Source organism: Dermacentor variabilis, chromosome 9 (assembly GCF_050947875.1).
Source record: "Dermacentor variabilis isolate Ectoservices chromosome 9, ASM5094787v1, whole genome shotgun sequence".
Lineage (NCBI taxonomy): Eukaryota > Metazoa > Arthropoda > Arachnida > Ixodida > Ixodidae > Dermacentor > Dermacentor variabilis.
Genome location: NC_134576.1, coordinates 136069684 through 136087540, shown reverse-complemented (window position 1 = coordinate 136087540; position 17857 = coordinate 136069684). Strand labels below are relative to the sequence as shown.

Sequence of the window (17857 nt, the reverse complement as noted above, 5' to 3'; positions counted from 1 at the left end):
ACTAACCTTTCTCTCTCACACACGCACACACACACACACACAGAGAGAGAGATACAAGCAATTTTTTTAAGTTGTCCAAGAAGATGAATGAATGAATCAATCTGTCAATCTCATGCAGGTGCAGCGGCTCTGCGACTTTCTTGAAGCAGCGGTTCAGCACCGGCTATCACATGCGGATCAAGAAGTTGCCGAAGTGCAACATTCCGAGCATCGGTAAACTGCTGGTAAAGTACGCACCGAAAGCCAAGCTGCAAAGCAACTCGGACAACGAGGCATTGTTCATCCTCGGTCACATCGCGGCCTCGCGGAAGATTGTCACAATGTTCAAGGTGAGGCCACAACTTGCAGTAAATTTGGGGAGAAGATAAACCAGTCCATTGATATTGTTCTTTCTCGCGCGCGGAAGCAGTCTTCGTTACACCCTTTTCTTAACTGCCACATTGTCCATTCGCCAGACCAGTGGCGCCACAGGTGCGAACTGTGCGTACTAGATAATTAGGTTTCCTATGTACTTTAATTACGAAGGTTGCGTCTACGTCATCTATTCCATACAACACATTGAGAAGGAGTGACGAGAAGCGGATTGCAGCGCTTGTCCTATTTGGGTTTTCTGTTGTATCCATCTTTTTTTTTTTTTTTTTGCAAGACAGGTGCAAAATTGGCTTAAAAGATGTCCTACTCACGCGCATTACGCAGTGTGTTTTCCCGCCGCGTAGATGACTTATTCAGTCCACCGGAGCTCTCAACACTAGTAGCTACTGCTATGTTACCGAGGCGCCGCCACACAAGGCCATCTGGAAGCTTGTGCTGACAAGGTCACATTGAAGTTTCTGAGCATGGAGGAATGAAAATATTTCCGAGTGTTCATGTTTCCGAGTGCTTTCCGAATGATTAGCTATACTAACTTTATGAGGCTTCGTATGACAGCTTATCGCCATTGGAATAAGTAGAGGACTGCCACTGATGCGCGATATGCATGCGGTGGATCTCTATAGGTCCATCAGATACCGCGTTGTTATCAAAGCTGAAAGACACCTCGCAGTGGAACAGCACAGAACACAAATTTAATAGACCGGGAATAGACTGGGCGCTGCACTAGCGCGCGCAAACCGCTCGGGTAGAGCAAATGGTATGACCATAAGTGGTCGTCTTCTAAAGATGCGAGAAAGAAGTTACAATTACCCGCCGCGATGGCTTAGCGGCTATGGTGTTGCGCTGCTAAACACGGGGTCACGGGATCAAACCTCGGCCGCGGCGGCCACATTTCGATAGGGGCGATAAGGCAAAAAAAAAAAAAAGCCCCTCTCCCATGCATTTGGGGGCACGTTAAAGATTCCCTAGTGGTCAAAATTAAGCCGGAGTCCCCCACTATGGTGTGCCTCAACGAAATCGTTGTTTTGGCACGTAAAACTACAGAATTCGTATATAGTTAGAACTATCTAGTTGTGCAGTAGTTTGAAAGTACACGCGCTGATTATAGATTAATTTTGATCTCCGACGAAGTGCAGGTGTAAGTGATCAAGCAAAGTTACGGGAATTGCAAACCCGCGACATACAAAAGGGACAAGCTGCTCATCAGTGCGCTCCGAATAAAACCCAAAATGTTCACCTTCAGAAAAAGAGACTCTGTAAGCCTTCCGAAACAGTATTCTCGTTGTTCATAACTGAATTCTAACAGTTAGTATAGTAAGCACAGAGAGAGATTCATATGTACTTGAAATTGCTTATCATATCATCGTGTAATCAGGTATCAAAGCATATGCTGCGTTGCTGTAGCGTAATTTCTGAAATAATAATAATAAAATCGTCGCTGCAATAAAGGGGGTCGTAAACGCTGTCCCAAAAGTATCGTAGTTCGCTAAAAGACTGCGCCAGGCAAGGAAGAATTTCGGAGGCTGTTCGGACATTTTAATGACGGAAAAAGCAATTTGTCAGTAGTATGCCGCGGATGTGACGTCACGTCGCTGTTACAAGGGTAATTGTCATGACGTCGACGAAAGAACGCTTGAAATGGCGACAATGTATCAAGCTACCCACAGAAACTTCTGTTGTGTTCTGAAACAGTAACTTGTAGTCACGTTACACTACCTTGTCAACGAGCACTTCCTCCCGCAGGATATAGAACAGCAAAGCGAGGAGCTGGGCATCGAGTCAGTAGGCTTGGCAGTGACGTCGCTCGAGGACGTGCTCATTCGTGTGGGCGAAGAGCACCACCTTCACCATCACCATAAGCACCCGGACATCTTCAGCGACGATGCCTCTGTTCTCGACGCAAGGAGTGAGTCGGTGGATAGTTTTAGCTCGTCCGTAAACGTATCCTGATCTACTGAATACTCGCAGACGTTGGTCTGCCAGCCACGTTGGTGGCGTCGTCTTGTGGTGCAAAGTTTCAACATGGAGGACATAACGCCAATATTTTAGCGGCTTTATTGCTTATTCTACTTGGTTTCTTGTGTTAAGTGTCGAGGAATACGTAATTTTTGCCGACGAAAGCTGCGTAACAGTGGTGGTCATCATAGTTTTATGATGAATCGTGAATGCAACTAGTAATAATTTCTCTAATTAATCTTACAGCAGGGTTAGGGGAAATAGTGTACTTGCAGAATTGGAGGTATTTAGTGGTCAAAGCATAACCTTTTGCTAGAAACTACGTTCCTCACCAGTTCCGAGAAACGCGGCATCAAAATATGTCGTAACGTGTTTTGCTGTTCCAGTTAAGATGTCAGTTAACCAGTTGAAGGAGGGCCTGACGGCCATGCTGTTACCAGGAAATTGGCAGCAGTGAAAGGAAGTAGGTCGGTTATACTCAGTGACAACGTAAGTATTCAGCTTTGCCCACAAAGCCGCAATGCACCAGTCATTTGTAATTCCGCCCTTCAAAACAGTTTCCTAGAGACACCAATTTTTTAAAGAAGTTCACTCTGGTGTGACGTAAACGAGCTAGCAAGCGCGCCTAGTTGGCCAATCCATAGTCTTCCTTTTATTGCGATAGAAACGATATGAATACCAGGTGCATTTTTGCCGTCGCCATCGCCGCGCTGTTCTGTATAAAGTCCAAGGGCGATAACACCGTATAATATATGCGCAAGTGAAAGCGTGCGAGGGTGAGCCGATGATCGCGGCTCAACCTCACGCGCGCAACGGAGGAAAGCGGGGAGGAAGCGCGCCGTCTTCCGTCGCGCGCAAGGAACAGGGGGCACGGGAGGTAGGGGGCGCAGCAACTGCGTATAGCGCACGGTCGCGCGGGCTTTATCTTGAAAACAATCTACTCTGGGGGCACAGTCTAGGCGGCCCGGCGGCTCGTAGCGTTGCGTGTGCTGTGTTCTCGCCGCTCAGCTTACGTTGAAGCGATAGACAGCACCAAGGTCACTTCGCTCGCTGATGCTGCCGCGCTTCCTCAAGTCAGCGTTTTCACAGCGAGTGTCTGCGGTCATCGATGTGGTGTGTGCATGTTTGCCTGTGCGCGAAATGGTTGGTAATTTACTTAGTAAGCTAGTGTTTACAAGTTGATACGGCCGATTAAATTACTATCCATACTTATTATGGCTGTCTACTAATTTGCTATCGCAATCGATGCTTCGCCACTTTCTAGTCTACAGCTTACCGCGATCCATAAATAAACGTCTACAGCAATTGCATTTTGCTGGTGCCAACATATGGGGGAAAGAACTTAGAGTTAGGCGAAGAAGCTAAAGAAGTTAAGGAGTGCGCAACGAGCTGTAGAGCGAAAAGTGATTGGCGTATCATTATGAGACAGGAAGACAGCGTGTGAATTTAGAGAGCGAACGAAGTTGGCCGTTATTCTAGTTGTCATCAGGAAGAAGAAATGGAGTTAGCAGGTCATGCAATACATGGAACAGATAACCAACGGTGTATTAGAGTGGCTGTCAAAGGGAGTGGTGCCGCAGTCAAGGATCGCAGGGAATTCGGCGGCACGATGAAATGTGGAAATTTGCCGACATATATTCGGCGCCACCCGGCAGAATAAAGTGGTAATTGGATATCGCTCGGAGAGGCCATCATCCTCAATGGACATAAAATAGGTTCACGTACGATAGCTACGATGATGATGATGATGATGATGATGATGATGATGTTTAGGATTATGTTTTCGTCACATGATTGCCAGATCAGCGCGGTCTATATACGGCCAGCACTTAACGTGCTTGCATCGGCGCGCCGCAGTGAGCTTGGTGAAGACGATGGCCAGCATGGCAACCAGAGAACCGTCGCTCACGGCTCGCATGGTGGCCATGATGACCAAACGCGCCACGCATGTGTGGCGCCAGAAGGCGGCACCGCTTTTCAGCTGGATAATGCCACCGCTGCTGCTGATGCTGCTCTTCTTTCTCGAGTACGTCGGCGGGAAAAACAGCGGCGGCACATTGGGACACGTTGGAAACACGCTCCCCTACACTTTTCTCCAGGTGGTCACCCAAGCAAAGGTGAGCGAGCCGCATGAAGCGTCCCAAAATGGCCTGCAAAGTTTGAACATCCGGCCGTGGTTTCGGTGGCGTTAGCTGGTTAGTATAATTACACTTTCTGTTCGCGATGATCTTCGGTAACAAAGAGAAATGAGCCATTCCACTCTGCGAAACTGGATGACCAGGGAAGCTGTATAGCAGACGACCAAGAGGTGACACAGAATTTTGAACTAAGGTACGAACACATTTATTGTCTCGATCGGTGCTCCTCGTGACAAAAGGTACGCGCACACGTTTATATTTTTTTACATTCGCATTCATTCGTGTTATACATTCGTTAGACACATTCGTTACGTACATTTGTGTTTTCATTCCACGACATATTGAGGCGAAGAATTTGCGGCGGAAATCACCGCACCGGCTGGCAGTGGGCCAGTGCCGTCAGCGCCTTCGCAGAGGGAGGGGCACTATGGGAACGCTGGCATGATGAGCACCATCGGAGCCAGCTGTGGAAGAAGACGACGATGAAGGCGTCGGCAGTGGCACGAGCCATTGCTGATGATAATAGTTTTTTCTTGCACGCAGGAAAATTTCACGGAACCCTAGTCATAAACAGCTTCGCTGTAAAAAAAAAAAAAATCACGGCATTCGGGATTTGGCCTGTCACTCCTGCACGCTCCGATAGTACACCTGCAGACAAGACCGATTGTAGAAACCTTGGCTCCAAGCTAAGCTTTAGCTTTGTCTCCTAATTTCGTCTCCTTTCTGTGGACATTTTTTTGTACCCAATTTATTAGTCATATATCTGCTGTTACTGAAAGTTTTACATGTTACGCCTACGCAAGTGTAAAGCCATAATGCATTGTCCAACAAACAAATCTGTAGACTTAATAAACAGAGGCGCCCTACTATACCGAAGTTAACTCAGACCAGCCATAAAGTGTAGCACCCGTTCAACTAGACAATATTTCTAATACCTAACGTCTTCCACCAGCCGCACAGGGTCGCTAAGCTTCGACTAACGCTGGTCTTCCCAGTCGCTCCCGATTGACGTAGAGCGGCGCTAAATTGGACTGGAGTGAGTGTCTTTCGGAACTCTCTCTGCATTTGAGGGAAGGGGCATGGCTTCATAAACGCAGAAGGACGCGAATTTTCGACTATAGAATTTCGTGATAATACCTCGTGCAATGACTTCACTGCAACGTCATCTATACTGCCACATTTTTTTTTGCAAGCACGTGAAGAAATCGCGTCCATTCATGATCACTAGAGTTGGGGGGTGGGGAGGGGCGGTGATTTTCAAGCAGCTGCTCGTCGTAGGAACCACCGCATAGTGTCGAACCACTTTTAATTCAATTCTTTATTTTCCTGTCTGACGAAAGAAAGCAACAGCGTACACTGCGTAGCTTGACGAGGTGGCTCTTTCCGCAAAATTACAGCAACTGATAGTAGAGACAATGTAAAGGTTTCTGAGATTCACGAATTCCAACGTTTACGCCCCACAAGTAATAATAGGCTAACAGGTTCCAACAGACCAAAAATACTTTGTGGTGCACTGAAGAAACATAGTCTACGTACAGAAACTTATATCGTGTTTCCCTTTAGTGTACCTTTGTAGTGCGCCTTGTTCTAGAATGCTACTTTGATGGCACTGAGGCTCCTGCTGTGCTACCCGTACAGGGTTTTATTCAGGCGGACACAGAAGACAATTTCCGACAACGCTGGCTGGAGCCAATGTTCGGGCCCAGCTTCCACGTGACCCCGATCGACGCAAGCGTCGACGTCACCCATATGCTACTTAATGCTTCCAGGGAGTCCCTCTACACGTACGTCTTCGACACGCACTTCGGCGTGCAGATGACCAAGAAAGCTGGGTAAGTGACAAATTTTTACCGTGGTTTGTGATGAGGTTGGTGTCGTCCGGAATGTTTAGCATGCGCGACTGTAAGTTGAAGTTGACGAGAGTAGTTTGAGTGCGCTAGCACATAACAATATGGTAATAGCGCGACAACGAGACACAGTGTCTGGCATCGTGTGTCTGCGTCTCATTCTTGCGCTATTGCTATGCTGTAAAATCAAGCCGTGCAACGTTTGCTTCCCACTGCCGCACCTATAGAAAAGCTCTAACGTGGCACGTCATGTAGATGCGGCGACGCTTGCATATCATTCCGTGCGTGCACTTTCATTGCAAGGCATATTGCTGTTTTTATAAGCAGGCAAGAGTAATAGACGTGCTGAAGTTTTCGAAACTTACTTTGTAAATATTGCTGTTCGGAGTAACGATCAGTGGCGAAGTGTCACCGTGGTCATCTTCTGTTCTTGCCTCTACTGTACCCGTTTTTTTACAGGAACGTGTAGCTTGTTTATAGTTCAGCGAAAAACTGCAAGCTTTGCAACAGAAAATCATTGCTTCTCCTACTGACCGCGTTCCGCCAGTCTGCCGCAAACTTTTTCTGGCGACATCTTTTTATTCTTTTTTTTTCGCTGATCTTACTCTAAGATTCGTGCTTACGTCGCGTCGCAATCTCCCTTGACTCCAATGTGATGCTTTGCGAGACGTTAGGCCCTCTTAGAAGTTAGTTTGCCTATGTCCTGATGATGTGGAGTCTGTTGGAACACCAGATTCTAAATCGAAGGGGCTCAGGCTACGGGTTCGAAATGTAAATTTTGATGTTTGTCCTTCTGCAGTAAATTCACTACGAATGATCTCCGTTGCCTTCAAATTTCTTGCAGCGGCGTCTGTTATGATACTTTTAGCCCACGACTTGCGCGTACATCCATAGGCCGCGCAAAAATTAAGGGAAAAAAATTGGTACAGTATAGCATTCCTAGTGATTCCGATAATCTACGTGCATTGTTGTCTGAATGTGTTTTCGGCACTCATAATAGCGGTAGAGCACCGACAGCAGCAATAATCAACTTTGATGCGAGTATACTTAGTGTTATAATTTGACTACTACAGTTTTCAACCCGAAAGTCGGTTTTTTGCTCGATGTTGCAAACGTATCGTTGTAGTCGTACAATGAAAGAGGCACCAACTGTGCGCTGCACTGCAACGGAACGCAAGGGCTCTACATGCGCAAGTAATTTCTTCATCGGAACGCTTTCATTGGCACGTTCGGTATGCGTAACAACGTGGACAACTCTCAAGAAATTCGCCGTGATCCGTCATGTTCCCCAGAAACATCTCCAGCAGCACTTTGCTACAGTCATTTACGGAGTCATTTTGGTTCAATCTGAGTCGTACCTAACTTATCTAATGAACAAAACCGGACGTATAGAATTGCACGTCCAACAATGCGATTATACAGCAGCTAATACGTCTTGGACGTTTTTCAAAAAATTTCTGAAGCAAATTAGTTGCTGCAGCACCTGCATCAAACAAGTTCGCATGCATTTATTTGACCCCTTTTGCTAATTTTTTTTGCACATAAGCCTTACAGTTCACACACACACACAAACAAGATTTCTTTGTCTCTATTTGCCGTTTAAGGGTAGCTAGATGGTCAGACTCGGCAAGGAAAACGTCCGCTCACTCGTTCATTCGTTCGTTCATTTCTTTGATCGCTTTGTTCTTTCGTTCGGACTATTCGCTTACATCAACAATCGTCGTCGATGACTTCTTCAAACTTTTTCTTTCGTTACATTACCCTGTATTCTCATAACAACTCTGTACTGTAATACGTGTGCCAATTTCTCCTCCCCTTTCCTCTAAGAGTGTCATGAATTTCAAAACAAACTCACTTCTCGCAGAAACGTACTCTGGTACAACGGCCAGATCCAGCACATGGCGCCCCTCGTGCTGAGGTTGTACAACACCGCTCGGCTTCGTAACGTGACCAACAAGGAGACGGCCGTGTTTGACTTCGACGTCACGACGGGGGCCATTGAGGGAGAACGCGGGGTGGGAAACCAGGCGAGCCTCGATGAGGACGTCCACAGCCAGAACTCGTACCGCAGCATGCTGCCCAAGTACCTGCGCTCCATCTTCTTTCCCCTCGTCTCCAGCCTCATGTGCAGCAACTTCGTATTTTTCCCCATCACGGAGAGGAAGCTGCAGGTACACCTCCTAACGAGGCTTGACGAATCGAGTCATGTTAGGGGATTACACCTTACTAAAATGTGTTCCTACTTCTCTCCGGTTTGCAAGCAGTGCCAGCGAAATATCAATCTGTCTATAGCATCAACCCTCGAGAACCAAACCCTATCTTTCAAACATGGAGCAACGTCCTGGAATTTGTCCAGAAAGGTTTCCTGTTTAGATTTATTTAAATTATGACGATTACCATCATGATGATGATATGCACCTTATGTGCACCATTAGGATTACAGAATAGGTGCCATGAGAAGGGAAGCGCAGCCGAGGACGGCAGAAGACTAGGTGGGGTGATGAAATGAAGAAATTCGAAGGCGCTAGCTGGAATCGGTTGGCGCAGGACATGGGTAATTGGAGATCGCAGGGAGAGGCCTCTGTCCTGCAGTGGACTTAAAATAGTCTGACGATGATGACGACGATGATGATGACTGCACCAAGTGCGTGTCCAACCCCCCTTTATTTTTGTGTCTCCTGTAAAGCGTGCTCTGCCGTTATTGAACGTGTATAAAGAAGAAACCAGATTAAGGGCGTAGAGTCACGCATTGATTATCCTGACGTTGTCGCAACTGTCTGGGCATGAACGAAATTTAAGTTAAAAATTTTCATTAATGCCAAAGCGACACTCGTCATGTTGGTAGCGCCATCATGTTGGGGTGGCGACGCAGTTGCAGCTTATGCAGGAGATCCGCGCGGTCCGAGGTGACGCGAGACGCGTCGCTGCTCCAACAGTTGGAATAAATTATTAACGCGTTGAAATCTTTTAAAACCTCGCAGCGCCAAATGGCCAGTTACACGTCATTCGAAGTACCTGGTGAATGTTCAAGCACTAATGGCAGCCTTAGCTTGTAAATGAACAGCCTGCAGTAGAGAATCGACACTATACTGGCAAAAAAATAAATGTTGGAGTGTATGAGCTTGAACATTAATTGCGCGTTTTACTAATTAGGTGTAAAGGGTGCATGACCCTTCTCGCCACGTCACACACACAACCTTATCTGTTAGCTGAGCCGGAATGCTAAATCTAGTGAACCTTGGACTCGTAGAGTATAGCGAATATATTGCCGTATGGCGAACTATTGTTTCGAGAATGAAGCTTTATGCAGCTTTCAATAAGTGTGAGCAATCAAAGAAAAAAAGTTGCATCTGTGTTGATGGGCAATTCCTAAGATTCACGTCTAGAACACAAACTGTACCAGAAGCTTGAACAAAATTTGAAACGTTGCGCATTACGAGTCACAAGACACACAGTAAGATAAGCGGATTATCTGAAGGTGCTTTCTTCAGTTCATGTCTGCGAATGGGTGTTACTTTTGAAGCGGACAAATTTTACAGCGATAAGGCAAGTAGTCTGAAAAGGACTAAGACATTTTTCGATTAAAAAAGAAAAGGAGGAGAGAATCAGAAAGCGAAGTATTTCACGTAAGGAAGGAAAAATTACGTCCAAAAGTGGTTAGCATTCTGTTGTGCTGTTCTTGAGCCATTATATTGTGCACTAATTCATAGCCGCCAGTGGCATCTGCAAATTAGCTAGTTCGTTAGCTTGTTTGTTTATTTGTGTGTACATATTTTTGGTTGGTTGCTAAAGGAGGATATATAGATAACACAGAACATATCAGTGGCGTTGAAGTCAGTGTAATCTAAGCAAAGATCTGTGAAGCAACTGACATGTAACAAAGCCCCCGAAAGACGAACAAAGAATACATAGCTCTAGTTCGAAGGAACAACGGACACGAATGCTAACCAAAACGAAAAGGGAGGCTACCGGGAGCAGCACATTAGCAATGCAGTACTCACTTCGACAGGCCAAACGTGGTGCCGGGGGGCATGCTTGCAGGTGAAGCACCTGCACATGATCACGGGCATGACCCCGCTGCTGTACTGGACGATGAACTTCATCTTCGACTTCATGTTCTACATGGGGACGGCGATGATGGTGCTGCCACCGTTGTTCTTCATCCCGGACACATCTCTCAAGATGAGCGACATCCGTGAGCAGTTTTCTTTCTTTTCCTTCCTTTCTTGTTCTTTTATCTTATGTTTCTTTTCATTCCTTTTCGTTTATTTTTCTTTCTTTTCTCCTCTTTGTTTCTTCGTTCTCGCATCTTTTGTTTCTTTCGTAGCTTTTTTCTCTCTTTTTCTTCTCGTTATCATCGAGTTTCAAACACTAGGCACTGTTTATGTTGCGCATATTATTTCACAACCGCGAACTCACCCTTCGGCCCAATCATTGTTTTCCAGAACTCGTCTTCATGCTGAACCTGCTCCACGGCTACGCGGCTCTTCCGGTGGTCTACACATGCTCCTTCCTGTTCGACGACCCCAACGTCGGATTCTCCACGCTCGCTATTTCAACTTTTATTATGTGTGAGGAACAACTTTTTTCTTTCAATTTGTAGACTTTCTACGGAAATGTCGGGAAAAAAGCCCTCAGCACCAACGGGAAGAAAAATATTAGAGGCATAAATATGAGAATCCTGCGCCTTTTCTTAATATGAAAATTCCCAAAACGGTTCTTGCACCAACATCTCTTCGATGAACTGCAGCCCATGCACAGGGTGAACATGATCATTTTTAAGTTTTATGGAATTTTTAAAAATCGCCTGTAACAGCTAACACTCGTAGTTCTCTACCTTGATCTGGATTATTCAGGGAGGCGAACATTACTTGCACGGCACATCGAAATACATATTTCCGTTCATTTCAACGTTGCTTCAATGTCTTGCGCAACGCGGTACACACGCTGTAGATCAGCTGCGGTAGAAACACACGCACAAACCACACAAAGAAAAACACTAGGCGCTGAACTCACGAAGCGTTTCGTCCGTAAGTGAACGTTGCCGTTGGGCAGCCGCCTTCGCTGACAATTGCCCCCAGCATCAGGATTGGCTGGAATTTTCTCTTAGGAACAATTCTACCGCAAGAAACTGTTTGTGAGTACGGGCCTGGAAGTTTAAAAGAGAGAAACAAAAAGACGTTTCAGCTCCCACACGGGTTCACAGCATCGGGCGTTTACTCGCGTGCTGTCAACCGGCGTGCTCGCGCGCTGCTGTCACGCTGTGATCGCGAACGTATGCTTTCCCAGCGTCCGTGGGCTGCCTCGGCGCGATGTTCGTGGAGCACTACGCCGAAGACGGCAGGAGCTCCGGCCTCGTTGCGCTCGTCCGGGTGGCGCTGCAGGTGCTCCAGGTGCTGCCCTCGTACTCGTACTCCAGAGCCATGACCAAGATCCTGGAGCTGGCCAGCGAGAACGCACTGTGCCGCAGCGGTGGCGCCGAGCTCGAGAGCTACTGCCACGCCTCCGACGTCTCTCGACAATTGTCGCTGCTGCGGTGCTGCCAGCGTGAGTGCGCACCCAAATAAGATCTACGCCAGAAAACACGATATTCCGGGGAACGGTGGCTTAAAAGAAAGTGTGTTGTTTAAACAGACATTCGAGCTCTACTGGATAGCTTACGACAACCCCATCCCTCTTGTTCCCTTGTTAGAGGGACAAAAAACAACATAACAGATACCAAAATCAGTTCAGACTGATAAAAAAATATTTCAAAACGTTACTTTCGTTAATTACGTGGTAGGAGGTTGATTATTAGGTGAGAAAGTTAAAGTCACAGTTGATTCTTTTTTTCTTTTTAATTTCGTGCCGAAGCTCCATCGATGGCACTTCAGTACGACGTCAAACATTTCAGATTATTTTCTCATAATTCGGCTCTTGTGGCTTGATAAAAATTTCTTGAAACTTGCCAAGTTCAGTCCTTAGAGCTTTTATAATACAATGTAGTTCATTTTTACTGATAAGGAAAGAGCTCGAGCCGCGAGCAGACGCCGTCCAAATCTACATGTATGACGTCTCGGCAAGCTGATGAGCAAACATGAAGGCACCCTCGCCTACCATTCGTTTTTCCGTCTGTTTAGACTTATCAAGCCTCCTCTGACTGTAAGTGCGGCCTTTTTAATGTAGGTGGTGTTTAAGACATGGCTTCTATGACTTGTTTCCGGCTGTGCAATTGCTTCCGGTGCAAGCAGCCCACAAGAGCGTCGCCGTCGAGATATGTTTCTGTTAATCCGAGGAAGTGGTCGCTGGATTACATCACCTATTGTACAAGAGTAACTCCCTAATACAGCTCAAATTATTTTTCTTTCTGGTGTCCCCTTAGATGCTTCCTAATGCTTGCGCCGGGGAATCCATTGTAGCTCAGATAAAAGGTACACAAAGAATACAAGACCGGACTTTGCGGGCGCAGTTGTTTATCTTTTCCTTGCGCTACCGTGGCCTCAAGTATCTACCAAATAGCTCGAAAACAAGTTATTTTGACTAGGGCTAGTAGCATGACAACGGAGTGGATATTACGTGATGCTGCGCGCAAGCTCAGCTATGTCTTTATGCGTCATAATACCCTTGAGCCAATGATTAACATTATAATTTTACAGCAGCCACATGTAGATTAACTTGCGAAAATACGTACTTAAATAACGCTGGAGGATTGATGAAGAATAGCGGTAGCATAGCTTTGTCACGGTTAGCTATATATTGCTTAGTATGTGATCCGTTATTTCACATGCAGAACAAAATGAACCTGGAGTACTCCTCGTAAGCAGGCATGGCTAATAGCTTGTAGTAAGGTCCCCGATAGATGAACACCAATTAGCGACACTGCCAAACCTACCGTGAAGCGTGGTTCCTGGCTCCTGCAAAGCATAAATATTACAACGCCAAGCTTCTGCTGGATCACTTCGCCCCCACGTCGTTGTCCACACCGAACAGGCCAAAGCGCCTTTCTTAGCCCCTTGCGACACTGAGTCTACAACTCTACACGCCAAGACAACAGCTGATAATCGCAAGAACTAGGAAATATTATTGATGTCTAATTTTTTAAAATATATATGTGTTGAAAGCTAGACAACTGAATGATTTTCAGTGGCGTCAATGTGTGGTCATGTAACGGGTTCATTGTTGCTGTCGTTCATTTCTTTTTTGAGAGTTCTCTTCATATTAGGTCGACTTATCAAGTGGCTGTGGGGGGGGGGGGGGGGGGGGAGGCTACTTTCAGTAGAGTTCGAGTGAAACAGTTGACCCTCGTTCCTGCAACTGAAGTGCTACGCTTAATGCATCCACAAAGTTCACATTTGTGAAGGTAATTAACGGACCTATGTGTGCAAAATACTGCCACCGAATATGCGCTAGAATGATAGAAATAAAATGTCAGCACACAAAAAATAATTCGTATGGGAAAATATTGAGTAAACATGTCATTGTTCTGTACGGGAAAGCGATCGATCAATAACGTGACCCCGTGTTGCGCAGACCGGCACGTGCCGGACCCTTCCGAGTACGCCATCCAGCCGCTGGAAGCGAACGCCTACTCGGCCTTCTACGAGGTGCTCACGCTGTCCATCGAAGGCGTGGTCGTGTTCTTGTTGCTGCTTTGCATCGAATCCTGGCGCCTCTCGCTAGACAGGTGGATGAGCTTGCCCGAACACCCACAAGGGTTAGCAGCCCTGAAGCCGGCAGCACCACACGTAGCGCAGGGCCTCGCCCTAGCAAAGGTATACACAGCTACCTCAATGCTTGGCATATCCGTCCGTCTGTCCGTCCGTCTGTCTCTATCTGTCCATCCGTCTGTCGTTCTGTCTGTCCGTCCGTCCGTCCGTCCGTCCGTCCGTCTGTCTGTCTGTCTGTCTGTCTGTCTGTCTGTCTGTCTGTCTGTCTGTCTGTCCGTCCGTCCGTCCGTCCGTCCGTCCGTCCGTCCGTCCGTCCGTCCGTCCGTCCGTCCGTCCGTCCGTCCGTCCGTCCGTCCGTCCGTCTGTCTGTCTGTCTGTCTGTGTATGTCTCCCTGTCTGTCCGTCCGTCCGTCCGTTCGTCTGTCTGTCTATTATGTCTATGTCTGTCTGTCTGTCTATTATGTCTATGTCTGTCTGTCTGTCTGTCTGTCTGTCTGTCTGTCTGTCTGTCTGTCTGTCTGTCTGTCTGTCTGTCTGTCTGTCTGTCTGTCTGTCTGTCTGTCTGTCTGTCCGTCCGTCCGTCTGTCTATCTGTCTGTCTATCCGTCCGTCCGACCGTCCGTCCGTCCGTCCGTCTGTCTGTCTGTCTGTCTGTTACAGTAAAGACAGCCGCAGCGCCATCGTGTTGATTAGTTTGGTCGACCAGTGCGCCTTTCTAAATAAGCGTCGCTGCGTAACTCCATACCTAAGACTTTGGCGCTGCTGGAATAACAGCAGCATGGAGTATAAGTGTTGTAATCACAGTAAGCTAAAACCTCGCTATACAGGCACCCTGGCAATGTGGCACTTTTTCTACGGCTCTTGCTTTAATCCTTCTCGTGTATATTTAATTGGCCTTGTGACTCCTTGTCTTTCGATAGGTGCGGATTTTAACGTCATCATTAGTTTATTTTCTTGCAAGAAAGAGACAATGATGATTTCAATGGGCGTGTAAGCGTAATAGCAATCATGAGAACAAGAATTCAACATTTTCTATTTATCACCCGCAAAATTACTATGCGAATAGCAGGGTAAGTATAGTACGGTAAGGTAAGAATTAGTATGGTAATTGTACAACGTTGGTGTGCACTGTTGCCAATTACCACTTGTTCAGCACGTCATTTGCACAGCACTCCGCAGTTTACGATGGATAAGTTCAGCGCACATGCTCAGAATTGCGGGGCATGAGATGCAGTTGAAAAATCCAATATCTGGAGAAAACGCAGTTGGGCACGCCGAGAGAAGACGCTAGGAGTCTCTCGCGCGTGATGCCCCACATTTTCGGGTGCGCATCAGCTACAACGATGCGAATATCTCTGGCAACGCTTCCGTGCAGAGGCGCCTCGCAAGGTTAGAGGACACGGACGTTCAGAATGAGAACAAACTCGTCGACGAACTCGCGGCTGGTCGCTTGGGGCCTTCCGCTACGAAGCCCTTTATGTTCGCCCACCGCCTGTGCAAAGCCTACGGCTACGTCGACAACCACACAGTGCTGCAGGCAAGTACTTCGTGGTACCGTCGCGACTTCATGGATTTTCACAGCTTTTGAATTCGCATAGTTGTTTTTCATTGGAGGACGACTACATTGCATTTTGGAAGAACCAAGGCCCTAGCAAGTTTTGATAACTTTACTGTGCCATAACATCTCAAATGCACTCGACTCCATTAATTTCGACCTTGACCTCAAATAAATCGGCTTTCCGCTTAAGCTATAAAAAGAAAACACGCTTAGTTCGAAAGCGAACTGCGGCTTCGGCGGAGTCGACCCTCACCCGCGCACCCCCATACATGCAGAAGTTACTAAAAGCTTGAAAACACAAGAAATACGGCAAGTGGTGCTACTGGTCTCCCATGCCACCCTGCATGAAGCGCAGGGTGACGTGAGTTGGGCCTCCTTTGAAGTCAGAGAAGCGCAGGGCAAAATTTGTTTTGAAGAAAGACTCTGGAACATGGGTCAAAATAAATGGGCGGCTAAAGTGCACAAGTATCTGTACCTGGAAAGCGTGGACACAACATGTAGAAAGGGGGCAAGAAAGTGACAACCAACTAGAGGGTAAATGAAAGTGTAAATGGACAACCAGGAATCATCAAAAAGGAAGTGAGAGAAACATACAGTGAATTGGAGTCGAATATAAATAGCTCGGCGTATAGATAAATGAAGGAAAGACACTCGAGCACCCCACAAGAGAATCTGAAAATAAAAGGTAAGCGGAATGCAGCAATAATGAAATGTAGAGAACTTTGGGGCCACAATAAATATGAGGTGGTGCGCGCTTTATGGAAAGGAGAAATGCTGCCAGCGCTAACGCTCGCAGATGCCATTCTGTGCTTTAAATGGGATATCTTGTTGAGGTTCAAAGTTAACCAAAGACCGGTACGCCGGTTCACTTTGGGAGCCCATGGTAACAGGGCTCCCAAAGCAGTGCCGGGTGGCATGGGTTGGGCCGCGCCGGTCTGTGGCCTGAGAGTCATCAGTGGTAATTTATGCAGGCTGTCTATAAGGCATGGATCGTAAACTAGAAGATATAGAAGCCAAGGGCGATCTTAAACAAACCCATACTCAATGACGACGTGCAAATGCCGCTGCTGGAGTAAATTTCACGGCGCGCGCAGGGTCTGAGTTTCACTGTGCACCCCGCCGAGTGCTTCGGCCTTTTGGGCGTCAACGGTGCGGGCAAGACGACCACGTTCCGCATACTGTCTGGCGAAATACTGCCGCACCAAGGGGACGCGGTAGCCTTGAACTTCTCGCTTGTACACGAAAGACAGCAGGTGAGTTGTTATTCTATTATTTAGAAATGAGATACGGAGGAACATCTCACCAGCTATAGTGGACACACGAACTGTCCCACGGCCATAGAGTTGAAAAGTAGGAGAAAAGACCAAAGGACTAACCACACATATACTGAGTGTAACATAAGCAGAAGCTTCAAGCATACATGGCTCACCTGATCGAATCGCCGGTCGCAATTAGCTGGCTCAGTGTTAAATATAATGACGAATATCTGGGAACAGAAAGCATATAGGATAATCGAAGTGAAGTCTTTAAATACAGTTGTCTCTGCGTTTTGAATATAAATATGTGCTATAATAGTGATAGCAAGAAAATTTAGACGTTTTTGGTAATTATCCCTTTGAGAACTCAGAAATTTCTCGTGTAAATTGCGTCCGCCAAAATGCATAACTAGTAGATTTATGCAGCGTAAACCAGCTGCATAATCTAGCAGTAGAAGCAGATGTTGCATGCCTGTCATAGCGCTTTTATTAAAACTACCGTTAGTTTTAACTTTCAATACCCTGCATATGACATACAGGGTGTTTCACCTAACGCTTTCAAAACTTCTTAAAAATTGCCTGTGGCATATAGCAAAACTCAAGTTCACGAGTTTTCTACTACATGAGGCAGACATTACTTGAACAAAAAATTAAAATGTCTAATGGACTAATCAAAGAAGTCACTAATTATGTTTCTAACTAATTACCTTACGGCACATATTGTGGTTTACAAATTCCAGCGGGTGAGATTGCAAGGCATATCCACTTCAAACGAATTATGTAGATGACACCATTTACGATATATGCCCCGTCAAACTTGCGGTAAAAATGCACTGTCTTTGCACTTTCTTTCTTAACAAAACGTCCTTTTATGTATTGAAGCCCGAAAGTAACTGGAACGCCAATGCATTTTTTTTTCGCAAAGTTCGGGAATTATTCTATCGAAACTGGCGTCATCCTTAAAATTCATTCCAAGTGTATCCACTTTGCGAACTCCTGAGAGAGTACGTGAAACGAGTGTTAAACCGCTGTGTTCATGTGGTACAAAATGTGAGAATCGGGGTTAAGCGGTGAACATCGACGGT

The 17857-nt window shown here is 46.4% G+C and overlaps 1 protein-coding gene across 1 annotated transcript in view; it reads left to right on the top strand.

Annotated features, from left to right (window-relative positions):
• The window catches only part of LOC142557617 (phospholipid-transporting ATPase ABCA3-like), a 30779-nt gene that overhangs the window by 9206 nt on the left and 3716 nt on the right, over positions 1-17857 (top strand). The window contains exons 6-16 of the mRNA XM_075669582.1: positions 119-329; positions 2116-2278; positions 4186-4445; positions 6105-6298; positions 8178-8484; positions 10355-10508; positions 10759-10884; positions 11603-11860; positions 13823-14064; positions 15334-15495; positions 16611-16769. Of these exons, the coding sequence (XP_075525697.1) occupies positions 119-329; positions 2116-2278; positions 4186-4445; positions 6105-6298; positions 8178-8484; positions 10355-10508; positions 10759-10884; positions 11603-11860; positions 13823-14064; positions 15334-15495; positions 16611-16769 (2236 nt within the window). The remainder of the gene's footprint in view (positions 1-118; positions 330-2115; positions 2279-4185; positions 4446-6104; positions 6299-8177; positions 8485-10354; positions 10509-10758; positions 10885-11602; positions 11861-13822; positions 14065-15333; positions 15496-16610; positions 16770-17857) is intronic.